Below are 13,375 nucleotides of genomic sequence, written 5' to 3'. Positions count from 1 at the left end.
ATTGAATATCTATGTACTTTCTCAGTTTGCAAGTTTTAATATTGTGGTGACAGTCGTCACTAAAATAAATTTTATTATAGAATGGTTACAACTATGAGGGGTTTGAATGACTTTAGTCATGAAAGGGTATGTTTCAGGACACCTTCGTGGAGCTGCTCAGGGGCTATCCGTGATAGCCGACTCAAATTTTGAAATTATAGACAAGAGTGAAAACAACTAGTTAACAACACACAACAACTCTTGAACTACTTTTGACCGACTAAAAGTGGGATATGATTGTTACCCTTATAACGCACTCACGGTGCCAAAACGAAAAGTAAATTTTACATCGTACTCGTCAAGAAACGTTTTATAACTATAGTCTTTTACACTAGTTTCAAGCAAGTCATTTTATTGCTTTGTTAATATTCAACTGATCTATACATAATAATTATTATACAAACTTTCTAAGAATTAAGGTTTAAATTACAACCCTAGTTTCAAATACGAGATATAAAAAACGACCACAGTTTTGCTATACCTTAAAAACGCAACAGTTATATAAATTGTTACTGTATATGCTTATACATATGTATATATACGGTACAAAATTAGGAACTTTGTGCTACTTAAAAGAAATTACCAATGCTCGTATACAATGTTTTTTCTTTTTCTTTTCATGCATGAGCTATATGTTATTACAATACATGAGGCTGTAAATAAGTTATAAGTGAAGTCGTTTTTTTTTTCTCTTACAACAGAAAAAAAAAGCTACTTCCTTTGTGTCGTTGAACAACGGAAATCTGATAAGATTAGGTATCGTTCCTTGGTCAGAGGATGCATGTGGGCAAGATAACAAAGATGTTTCTCAACATCTCCAAGTCTGAGATACTATTTTAATCTGAGCTTCCGGAGCAGGGGTCTCAATATCCTGGAAATAAAGCGTATGTTACAGGTATAAAAGTAATGGTTAAGGCTTACAAGGCATACCCCACAACCTCTTACCTAACATCGCCTCAGCAATTTGTCCAATAGTTTCGAAGTAAGTGTGCTTTCTTTGTCATTTTTATGTAATTATTATTATTTCTTGTGTTCAGTAAATAGGTCAGTAATTCTAGAATTAGTCTCTCTGGGAATATTTTAAAATATGTGAAAGATAGTCGCGGAATTAATTAATTTTCTTTGAGAAGTTTGTTTTATGTATTAGTTAATTAGGAACATTTACAAATAAAAAAAGATATTCTTTGCGAAGCACCATTAAGAAACAAATTATATTATCTAAGCATGATACATTATGAACTGTAATGTTATACACACATTATGTTCTATAAGCAGTTAATGATATGAAATGTAGACTTACAGTTTAAAACGACATTCATTGCAATCAAATGTACACAAAATGTAACACCTTTGTAAACAGACTCCAATTAACTAATAAACATCCCTTCTTTAACTGTTAACTATATTCAAAGAAATTTTATGATAACATTTCGGACCGTAAACAACATTAAAACCTGTTAAAACTATTCATAACCAAAATTCAGATTACATTTATTTAAGCATTTCAATTTTGAAATCAAATAATTATAATAGAATCACTTTTACTGAGCTTTAGACAAACAGTCCACCATTGTCTGCTCTCAATATTTTACGTGAACTTTCAGCTACTACGTCACCATGAAGAAACTTGTAATTGCTTTGTGCCTGATGATGGTATTGGCTGTGATGGTGGAAGAGGCCGAGGCTAGATGGTGCTTCAGAGTATGCTACAGGGGAATTTGTTATCGCAAATGTCGAGGGAAGAGGAAGTGAGCCAATTTTAAAATTCTGATTATTTTTAACAGTCACTATATCAACTGACTGCATTGGTAAATGTCATTATCTTCGAATAAACAAAGTTTGTCTCATTCTTTGAAAAGAGTGAAACTATTGTATTAATGGAGACGTAAGGAAGATATTTCGTAAAATCTGCTGATTTGTTACACTTATACAATATTCCTAAAGTCACCTTGCTTCTGACGGGTCAGTACATTATACGTAACAACTAATAATGTTGTACTGTCGGTATTGTAAAATGCTAATATAAGGATAAGAGTATATTGTAAGTTTAAATCTTATAAAAGTCAACTTGTTAATTAAGACAGCAACCAGTCCATAGTTTCTGAATTTCAACAATTATTTTTGAAAATCAAATACTTAGCTTGACCTAAACTTTCGCTCTCTTGAACTACTTGCATATCGAAAGTTAAATTTTCGTTTTCTATTTACAAGCTGGGCCGCAGTTAAGGATTTTCATATAAAACTAAGGCTGTAGCTTTTTATAACTTAATAAATATTTACAGTTTCGCAACTGACTTTGTATGTAGATTATCATGTAAAAACAACTGTTTACGGTGTTTATGTATAGTGAAGTACGTCAGTACCGTGACCGTGGGTATGATGTAAGAGCCATACCAGATGAAACGTTCTTTACACGACAAGACGAAGATGAAGATGACGATGAAGAGTGAGGCATTTACAGCTGAAGGAAGGTAAGCTGTGTTGTTTTAAGTAAAAAAGCAGACGTGTTGTGAAAAACTGCTTTAGAGATCTGGGGCAATTTAACTTGGAATTACTTTTTGTAATTTAATGTATATATTACCACTTCGGTATAGTAAACAACTTGATATATAGTAAACTAACCAAGTTTGCTCCTTGATTATGAGTCTGGTTTGATGTTTCTAAGTGTAAAAACTTCTGTTCAACCATAACCAAATAGATGTTTTCCTTCCATTTTATAACGCAATAAATATACCTGTCTTAATGAGCAAACAATCTTGCAAGTATGATTTGGAAAAAATGCTCAAAGTTCTATGATTAATCATTCTTTCTTTGTTTTTCGACGTAAGAGTGGATATCGAATCATTTGACGAACATACACCATTTCTTTTGCAGTGTCCAGCTGATGAATATTGACGAAAACTTGGAACGAATGACTTTTACGATTTTTAAACCTCGTTAAGGGTTTAATATTTTTGTATATTGGTGTTCATTAAAACACATTCTTTAATCACTATTTCTTCTTTGTGCACAAAGTAAACTTCATATACTTTCTCTACTATTTGGATTGTTGTTAAAGTTTGATATTATAATAAATATATAACAAGCATTCAAAAATACAAGTGTTTTATTTTTTGTTTTGATCTCGAACGAACATTTCTCTGCTCCTATCTTTTCCCAGCAGGAAAAAGCTCGAGTCTTTTAGAAACGTTTATAGTTTTAAACTAATTTTTGTTCAAATTATCTATAGCATTCTTTATTCTATTAAAGTTATTATTTTCGCAACACTCATTACACTTTGGTCAAACATTATTATTCAAAATAATCTATAAAGAATTTTACAGCAGAAGGACGGATTATATTTTTAAAACCTATCCCAACAACAAAAGTACATATAACAAATGATTATAAAAGTTTATATAAAACATATATTTTTCTGAGTTTATTTTAAGTAATAAATCAGTTATGGTGATTATAACAATTGACAAAACAAATACATCTTTTATTAGGTCTCAATGGCTTAGTGATAAGATTAGGAGTGTACAACTCTAGAAATCTGGGTTTTATATATGTGGCGCATGAAACGCAAATAGTCTATAATGTGAATGCTTTAAGAAAGCTAATAGTTGTCTCTGTCCAAGCATTCGTCTGCCTCCTGTTTGGAAAGCTATGAACGAAGCCAAACATCAACATTGTCTTTTAAAAGGACAAGAAAGCAGGCGTAAATAATATTGATGTCAACTCTGTTTATTAACACTCCTCCGAAAAGTGGGGCCCAATAGGCCCCATAGCAACTTGAAAGGTTATTAATATTAGGCTGATAAATTTGTATTTAAATGAAATTGCTATTTCATTTTATTAACCCCAGAGCAACTTGAAAGGTTATTAATATTAGGCTAATAAATTTGTATTTAAATGAAATTGCTATTTCATTTGATTAACCCCAGAGCAACTTGAAAAGTTATTAATATTAGGCTAATAAATTTGTATTTAAATGAAATTGCTATTTCATTTGGTTAACCACAGAGCAACTTGAAAGGTTATTAATATTAGGCTAATAAATTTGTATTTAAATGAAATTGCTATTTCATTTGGTTAAATGAAATTGCCATTTGGTTAAGAGCAACTTGAAAGGTTATTAAAGGTTAGTAATATTAGCCTAATATTAGGAAATTATATTTAAAGTTGCTATTTCATTTGGTTAACGCCAGAGCAACTTTAAAGGTTAGTAATATTAGCCTAATAATAATAATTTTCAAGTTGCTCTGGGGCCTATTAACCCCACTTTTCGTAGGAGTGTTAAACAATAAAAACGTAGATTTACGCTATGTTATTGTGGAACGGTTTTTGTCATAAATGAAATGTTCAAAAATTACTTTTCTCAATAGGCGGCATAAGTGGTTCAAAGTTTTGACTCTGGATGAAACCACGAGTGTAATAAAATTAAACTTTTACAGTCCATGAAATCATCCAAATTAAAATATTATATTAAAGTTTTCTCGTCGTTACTTTAGTTACGTTAACTTAAACGTTTGAGGTCGCTGAGGAAGGGTACTTTTGGTTCCCTGGTCAAGTTGTGTATTTCTGAAATGCAATAAATACACAGTTATTTTCCTGAAGGACTAATTCAGATATGCAAAACTACTCTTTTCATAAATTAAGCAAACGCTATGATGAAAGTATCTCCTTTTCATATTGCATATGAATAGTCAAGAATATGTGCCTATTGACAATATTTTATTAAGGCATCAAGAGAGAAAGCGTCTTGAATCTGGCTTTAAAATACATAATAATGTGAAATTAATGCGTAAAATAACAGTGACTTCTAAATAGCTTAAATTAAATTAAAAATTGCATTCTACTTATTTAATCCAGTTCACACCATAACCTTAGACACTACAACGTTTCGATAAGAACGTATTTCTGAAATGTCTCATTCGTCTGCCCTGCATATGGTAGATATAGTGTGTATATCATACTATTAAATATTCCTTTTTCGTTTCATTTATATATTCTTAGAATTTGTTGTTAGTATTAACAGTATCTGAAAAAAAAAAATCAAATCTTTGAGCGTTATGTAGTATGGTGATTTTCGATCGGTTCGTACTCCACATACGTTAACTAAAAATATAGTGTTGGTGCTTTAAGTAAAAGTGACGACTTGAGTGTGACAGGCTTGCTTTATCTCAATTATGTTTCATGTAAAAAATTAATTTCTTATTATTATTTCTAAATTATTAAAATTGTGAGTGTGTCTGTCAAAAGTTTTATATGTATATCAAATCTGTTTTTCAAAAGATTGGCTGCTAATGACCACTAAAGCACTTTTCCTTGCGAACGCAGTTCACGACACGTCTATATTATAAATGTAACACTTCAGGAAGTTGAGAATATAACTGAACAATAATCTGTAACATTTTATCTATCTATCTGTAATTTTAGACAACATTTTTAACATCTTCTTCTGTTTTTAGTCTTTTAAGATCACTATTCATTTCTAAAAATATCACTCTTACGATATTCATATATTTCTAATTCTTACGAATTGGCATTGTCTCTTTCTTACTCATCATTGGGATGAAAGACCTTTGAATGATCTTTGATTGATGCACTTAAATATATATATATAAAGAGTCTACAGTGTGTAATCAACTTGGATTTATAAAGAGGCTTGAATCAGCATCGTGTAGTTCACTGAGAATTTATAAAAACCTCTTGGGTCTACATTGTTTTATAAGCATGCAATGTGCCACTAAGGGGCGCATTTGAGACGGAAAGATTAAATTACAAAATAACTTTTTATAAACGTTTCAACTCCTATGACTGCTTGAGTTAATGCTTACCAATAATAATATAAGTTTTACATGATGCACCACAACCACCAATACTTAGTTCAATAATTGCGCTAACCAATAGCTAACCAAATGTAACACACACCCATAAACTACATTTATATGTGTTAAACGAATGATATAAAATTTGGTCTGTTTGTTTCGGTTAATTTTGCAAAGCTACACAAAGAAAAGCCATCCACGTTTCTTGAAGAGCAGTCAGATAATCAAGAAAGATAGTATGTTTGTTTCTCCTCATAGCACGTTGAAACATATAATGTGTGTGGTTTTGGGAAAGGGTGTAAGAGTTTTCTCAAACAAACAGGTCAAATAGAGGATGAGGTGAACATTTATTAAATTTGCGAATAAATTTGAGGGTAAAACCATACCTCAAGAAAATGCTGTCGATTGTTTGTAGTTTTGAGCGCAAACGAAAAACGACACAATGGGCTATATGCGCTGTGTCCACCAAGGATATCTAAACTCGATTTAACGTTATAGGCTCGCAGACTTATTGCTGGCCCACGTGGAACTAACATGAAATATATTTATTGTAGATTGTGAAAGTTAGTACAACTGATTTATCATTTAAAATACACACACATAAATATATGTTTTACATAAACTTATGTAATGTGATTCTTGAGACAAGTTTGGAAGCATAATCTGTTGTTATGCTGCACAAATTGCTGTTGATAACACTGTGTAACAAAATTTTTACTTTTTTCTTATTCCTGTGCAGAAATTGTTATTTCCCAATTGCTTATGCCTAAAGTAAATGGAGAAGACATATTTTTCTTTTCAAACTTTGCTTTTGTGACCTGGGAGCTTATAACGAAAGCATGCTAGTAGACTATATTTGGGGACTGAAACGTGAAAGTGATTTGCATTACAGTCGGAAACGATGATGGTTAATCTGAGCTCTAATACAATAAAAGGAAGGAGGCGTTCTTGTTAGACTGAGTAACTACGATAAAAATGAAATAAAAAACTCAAGTAAAGGTGACTTAAATTTGTAAATTGTACAGTCCGCTAATCAATCTCCTGTAATATAACTTCGCATAAAATGTTGTTAGTTTGTAGTAATTATTAAGGAATGATAACCAAGAAGATGAGACAAGTTTCTTGTCCACTTTTGTATTTTTATAACGTTAAATTCTCAGGTGACCGCTGTCAATATGGCCATTAAAATTTTCATTGTTTGCTTTATTTTAAATTCAAGTTACATATTCAATAATTCATACGTACTGTTTGAATATAACAAAACACTTTATATAGATTTGTTTAAGCCTCTAAAATACATGACTGGTTTTTATCGGAAGTTTTTTTTAAAAAAAATGAAGTTCGACGAATTGGAACGGAAACAAATCATTTTTTTTCTTTGCCTCAGGTGAGAAAATTGCTATCAGGAATTGAGTAAAAAGCCACCCACACTTGCTTACTGTTCAACATCGATTTCGTTGTTATAGTAAGTGAAAAGATAAATAAGTCTTACGTGTTTTAGTAAGTTTCAATTCAAGTGAAACTTTCTTCATTTAAACATTCATACATTTATTGAGACAATAATGTCTCAAGTTACTGATTTTTAATGTCACAGGTGATCATTTTTCGACAACATATAGTGAAGTTCGTGAATATGATGCCCCTTTTTATCACGACAGAACCGTTTTGAAATAAGCGCCGTTTTCATAACGAGACGGATTGTTTTTGTTTGTTTTATGAATTTCGCACAGAGCTGCACGAGTGCTATCTGCGCTAGCTGTCCATAATTTAGCAGTGTAAAACTAGAGGGAAGGCAGTTAGTCATCACCACCCACCGCCAACTCTTGGGCTACTCTTTTACCAACGAATAGTGGGATTTACCGACACGTTATAACGCCCCCACGGCTGAAAGGGCGAGCATGTTTGGCGCGACGGGGATGCGAGCCCGCGATTCTTGGATTACAAGTCGAACGCCTTAACTGACCTGGTCATGCCGGACCTTAACGAGAGGGACTAAACAGATGGACCAAAATGCAAGATAATAAGTTGTGTGTTTTGTTTTTGTTTTTTTAAATTGAACTATCTGTCGTGACCACCAAAGGAAATCGAACCCCTGATTCTAGCATTCTAATTGCGTAACTTAAACGTTGGATATTTATATTAACAATTAAATCTAACTAATTATCTATCTGTGCGACATAATATAGTAACACACGTGCGTAAGGCTGGGTTATTGCTATATTGACTTTCTAATGGAAAATAATTGTTTACAGATACACAATGGCTTATCTGTGATGGGTTCGAATCCTTACAATCATAGCTGTAAGCTCTGACGTTTATTTTTAAACCAGCACAAGAGGATTGTGCAACTTGTTGTTAATTGAAAAAAAATGTTTAATAGTTTATTATTTGTTGGTCGTTATTTTTTGACTAAATTTAAATATATGAATATTATCAAAGCAATATCCATTACGCTTTAATAAAACCTTTTAGTGTTTTTTTTCTTCAGAAAATTTACGACGCGTTGAAATGAACAACTATTTTACTGTAATGAATTTTATGTGAACAGTGACTTGTGTGACAGTCCTGGTCCAGCATGGCCAGGTGTTTATTGTATCTCGACTCGCAATCTGAGTGGCGCGCATTCGAATCTCCGTCCAACCAAACACGTTCCCATTTTCAGGCGTGAGGGCGTTATAAATTTACGGTCAATCCCACTATTTGCTGGTAAAAGAGAAGCTTAAGATTGGGCAGTGGGTGGTGATGACTAGCTGCCTTCTTTCCAGGCTTTCACTGCTAAATTAGGGTCGACTAGCGTAGATCGCCCTCGTGTAGTTTTGCGCTAAAATCTAAACAAATCTTACTGTATTATGTTCGATGGAACGTGTATCTTACTCATACTGTTTTAAAAATATATTTCTGTATTTTCCTTATTGTTGAAAAATAGAATGTTTTCACAAGTATTTCATGTATTGCAATGTTTGGATAGTTTTTTTGTTTATTAATTAGCCAGAATAAGTTTTACTTTTATATTTCTCAAATCACTGAAAATATTTATTACGCAAGAAAGTTTATAAAATATACTCCATAAAACCTTAGTTCCTGGCATATGTAGCAACTTGTATCTGTTATAATTTCTCAGCTTCTAATTGGCTAAACGTAAGGCGTTGTAGTTATTAGTATTTCCTTACACTCCCGTTTACAGCGAAGCGAAACTAGTGACACAAGAAAACAAACAAAACAAAACCATATGTTGTTTATAAGACAGCATATTTAACTTTAGTAGAAGTTTAAACGTTTTATAAAATAAGGATCAACCTTAAACCCTTTATAAAATCTTACTGTCTGAAAATGCACTTGACTCGTTTACAAATAAATAATCATAGTATTTTGAATTCACACAATAAAGAAAAGCATGTGTGTGGGTGTTAACCAAGTAATGAAATATTAGTAAAAAAGTTACTGTTAAAGAAAAAAATGTGGATTTTGCTGTGCCTTACGTGGATTTTAATACGTCGAATACGATTAACTCTTGCTTAAACTGTACAGCAAATGTTTTAAAAATGTATAAACCATGACATGGTGAATTGTGTTATGTTTACGTAAGCTTTGAAATACTCTTCACTAGCATTAACTTGAATTCATGCTTGTGTCACGAGATTTGCCTAAAAGAGACGAGAAGCTATTTATCACTATTTTTCTTGACTTCGTTAATGGATTTATCAAGTTTAAATATAACTGTTTACTCGATTTGTATTCATAATTGCATTTACAATTTTTTACAGTTACGGCTCTGTGGTAAAAGAAAGAAACTATCAAAATAAGCAGTCGATTTTATCTTTGAACTATTAACACAAAACAGAAATGTTACACAAGATTTGAAAATATTGTACGTCCAATATCAATACCAAAACTGTATTGACTTTCTGAGTACTTTCAATTTACTCGGGTCTCATTCTGTTTTTGGAATTTCGCACAAGGCTACTCGAGGGCTATCTGTGCTAGCCGTCCCTAATTTAGCAGTGTAAGACTAGAGGGAAGGCAGCTAGTCATCACCACCCACCGCCAACTCTTGGGCTACTCTTTTACCAACGAAAAGTGGGATTGACCGTCACATTATAACGCCCCCACGGCTGGGAGGGCGAGCATGTTTGGGGCGAGTCGGGCGCGAACGCACGACCCTCAGATTACGAAGCACACGCCTTAACGCGCTAGGCCATGCCAGGCCGGGTCTCATTCTATCCAGCTATTACTTTTGTACCACCGTGCAATTAGACTACTTGAAAATAAAAATTGTTAATACAATAAAGAGCTTAGTCCTGCAAATAAAAAAGTAAAATCATTGTCCTAAAATAAATTAATTATTGAATACGTGTGAAATTTCCCAATTTGGAAGGTTCAATCACGTGATCACACTCATCACTGAAGTGAAATGTCCTACAGAATGGTTACAATCATGAGGGGTTTCAATGAGACACTCGCGGAAAGCTAGTCGGGGGCTATCTGTGCTAGCTGACCCAAATTTGAAACTCATGGAAAAGAGGAAAGGCCGCTAGCTAACAACATCCAAAACCAACTCATGACCTACTTTTGTGTGACGAAAGGTGAGATTTGATTGTCACCCTTATAGTTGTGTGTGCATATATGTACATGAGTTAATAGTATTTAACATTATCCATGTAAATATGTAATGGTTTTCTTTACAATTTTACGCAAAGAATGTGCGTTATCACCATATGTAAGGCTTCACAAAAAATTAAAGTGAAGTCCAGAGATCTTTCTCGTAACAGAAAATCAGTTCCTTCCTTTTAATCGCTGAACAGCGGAAATCTCTTAAGGATAGGTAGGTATCATTTTTGTATCAGTCGAAATAGTAAAAAGGAAGCACGTGGCCAAGATAAGAATGATGTTTCTCAATACCTCCAAGTCTGGGATACTATTTTAACGTAATCTGAGTTTCCGAAACAGGGGTCTCAACATCCTGGAAACAACGTATATCATAAAGGTATAAAAGTAAAGGTTATGACTGACAAAGCATACCCCACAACCTCTTGCCTAACATCGCCTCAGCAACTTGGCCAATAGTTTCGAAGTAAGTGTCTTTTCTTTACCATCTCCAGATAATTATTATTACTTCCAATATTCAATAAGTAGGTCAGCAATTCTAGAATTAGTCTCTCTGGAAATATTTTAGAATATGTGAAAAGTAGTCGCGGAATTAATTAGTTTTCTTTGACAAGTTTGTTTTATGTATTAGTTAATTAAGAACATTTACAAATAAAAAAAGAGATTCTTTGCGAAGCACCATTAAGCAACTAATTATATTACCTAAGCATGATAAATTATGAACTGTAATGTTATACACAGATTATGTTCTATAAGCAGTTGTTGATACAAAAGGTAGATTGAAGTCAAATATGTACAAGATAAAACGTAACATTTTTGTAATCAATTACCTGATAAACATTTCTCATTTAACTACTAAACAGCTTTATACAAAACAACCTAAAAGCATTTATAAAATTTACAAGCAGAACTATGTCATAATATTGAAAATTTTGCAAGTATATTGTTTTGAATAGGAAAGACCAGTTTATATTTATTAAAAAAACTTCAATTTTAAAATCAAATAATTACAATAAAATCACGTGCAAGAAGTTTTAGACAAACAGTCCATCATTATCTGCTCTCAATATTTTATGTAAACTTTCAGCTTCATCGTCACTATGAAGAAACTTGTAATTGCTTTGTGCCTGATGATGGTATTGGCTGTGATGGTGGAAGAGGCCGAGGCTAAATGGTGCTTCAGAGTATGCTACAGGGGAATTTGTTATCGCAGATGTCGAGGGAAGAGGAAGTGAGCCAATTTTAAAATTCTGATTATTTTTAACAGTCACTATATCAACTGACTGCATTGGTAAATGTAATATTGTAACAGCTGATTTGTTACACTTATACAATATTCCTAAAGTCACCTTGCTTCTGACGGGTCAGTACATTATACGTAACAACTAATAATGTTGTACTGTCGCTATTGTAAAATGCTAATATAAGGATAAGAGTATATTGTAAGTTTAAATCTTATAAAAGTCAACTTGTTAATTAAGACAGCAACCAGTCCTTAGTTTCTGAATTTCAACAATTATTTTTGAAAATCAAATACTTAGCTTGACCTAAACTTTCGCTCTCTTGAACTGCTTGCATATCGAAAGTTAAATTTTCGTTTTCTATTTACAAGCTGGGCCGCAGTTAAGGATTTTCACATAAAACTAAGGCTGTAGCTTTTTATAACTTAATAAACATTTACAGTTTCGCAACTGACTTTGTATGTAGATTATCATGTAAAAAACAACTGTTTACGGTGTTTGTGTATAGTGAAGTACGTCAGTACCGTGACCGTGGGTATGATGTAAGAGCCATACCAGAAGAAACGTTCTTTCACGACAAGACGAAGATGAAGATGACGATGAAGAGTGAGGCATTTACAGCTGAAGGAAGGTAAGCTGTGTTGTTTTAAGTGAAAAAGCAGACGTGTTGTGAAAAACTGCTTTAGAGATCTGGGGCAATTTAACTTGGAATTACTTTTTGTAATTTAATGTATATGTTACCACTTCGGTATAGTAAACAACTTGATATATAGTAAACTAACCAAGTTTGCTCCTTGATTATGAGTCTGGTTTGATGTTTCTAAGTGTAAAAACTTCTGTTCAACCAGAATCAAATAGATGTTTTCCTTCCATTTTATAACGCAATAAATATACCTGTCTTAATGAGCAAACAATCTTGCAAGTATGATTTGGAAAAAATGCTCAAAGTTCTATGATTAATCATTCTTTCTTTGTTTTTCGACGTAATAGTGGATATCGAATCATTTGACGAACATACACGATTTCTTTTGCAGTATCCAGCTGATGAATATTGGCGAAGACTTGGAACGAATGACTTTTACGATTTTTAAACCTCGTTAAAGGTTTAATATTTTTGTATATTGGTGTTCATTAAAACACATTCTTTTATCACTATTTCTTCTTTGTGCACAAAGTAAACTTCATATACTTTCTCTACTATTTGGATTGTTCTTAAAGTTTGATATTATAATAAATATATAACAAGCATTCAAAAACACAAGTGTTTTATCTTTTGTTTTGATCTCGCACGAACATTTCTCTGCTCCTATCTTTTCCCAGCAGGAAAAAGCTCGAGTCTTTTAGAAACGTTTATAGTTTTAAACTAATTTTTGTTCAAATTATCTATAGCATTCTTTATTCTATTAAAGTTATTATTTTCGCAACACTCATTACACTTTGGTCAAACATTATTATTCAAAATATTATATAAAGAATTTTACAGCAGAAGGACGGATTATATTTTTAAAACCTATCCCAGCAACAAAAGTACATATAACAAATGATTATAAAAGTTTATATAAAACATATATTTTTCTGAGTTTATTTTAAGTAATAAATCAGTTATGGTGATTATAACAATTGACAAAACAAATACATCTTTTATTAGGTCTCAATGGCTTAGTGATAAGATTAGGA

At 32.4% G+C, this 13,375-nt stretch overlaps 2 protein-coding genes across 2 annotated transcripts; both read left to right on the top strand.

The window, feature by feature from the left end:
- The first annotated feature begins 870 nt into the window (after positions 1-870).
- LOC143255716 (tachyplesin-2) lies at positions 871-3,135 on the top strand. Its single transcript, XM_076511810.1, has 4 exons — positions 871-1,021; positions 1,644-1,787; positions 2,387-2,510; positions 2,914-3,135. Exons 2-3 carry the CDS (start codon positions 1,657-1,659, stop codon positions 2,487-2,489), a joined length of 234 nt encoding a protein of 77 aa, XP_076367925.1. The 5' UTR covers positions 871-1,021; positions 1,644-1,656; the 3' UTR covers positions 2,490-2,510; positions 2,914-3,135.
- Positions 3,136-10,704: 7,569 nt separating this feature from the next.
- Positions 10,705-12,954, top strand: LOC143255715 (tachyplesin-1-like). The gene is made up of 4 exons (XM_076511809.1): positions 10,705-10,923; positions 11,545-11,688; positions 12,207-12,329; positions 12,733-12,954. The coding sequence occupies exons 2-4, from the start codon at positions 11,558-11,560 to the stop codon at positions 12,797-12,799; spliced, it is 321 nt and encodes a 106-aa protein (XP_076367924.1). The 5' UTR covers positions 10,705-10,923; positions 11,545-11,557; the 3' UTR covers positions 12,800-12,954.
- Positions 12,955-13,375: the final 421 nt, after the last annotated feature.

The sequence above is a fragment of the Tachypleus tridentatus genome, chromosome 7, assembly GCF_004210375.1.
Source record: "Tachypleus tridentatus isolate NWPU-2018 chromosome 7, ASM421037v1, whole genome shotgun sequence".
NCBI lineage: Eukaryota > Metazoa > Arthropoda > Merostomata > Xiphosura > Limulidae > Tachypleus > Tachypleus tridentatus.
Note: the sequence above shows the minus strand (reverse complement) of the source record. Positions and strands in the feature narration are given on the sequence as shown.

What these genes read in the sequence shown, in the direction of transcription:
- LOC143255715 (XM_076511809.1), top strand. Translation starts at nt 11,558, where the DNA reads ATGAAGAAACTTGTAATTGCTTTGTGCCTGATGATGGTATTGGCTGTG. An exon ending in AGATGTCGAGGGAAGAGGAA is followed by an intron (nt 11,689 to 12,206) that starts GTGAGCCAATTT and finishes GTTTGTGTATAG; the next exon opens with TGAAGTACGTCAGTACCGTG. An exon ending in GCATTTACAGCTGAAGGAAG is followed by an intron (nt 12,330 to 12,732) that starts GTAAGCTGTGTT and finishes TTTCTTTTGCAG; the next exon opens with TATCCAGCTGATGAATATTG.
- LOC143255716 (XM_076511810.1), top strand. Translation starts at nt 1,657, where the DNA reads ATGAAGAAACTTGTAATTGCTTTGTGCCTGATGATGGTATTGGCTGTG. An exon ending in AAATGTCGAGGGAAGAGGAA is followed by an intron (nt 1,788 to 2,386) that starts GTGAGCCAATTT and finishes GTTTATGTATAG; the next exon opens with TGAAGTACGTCAGTACCGTG.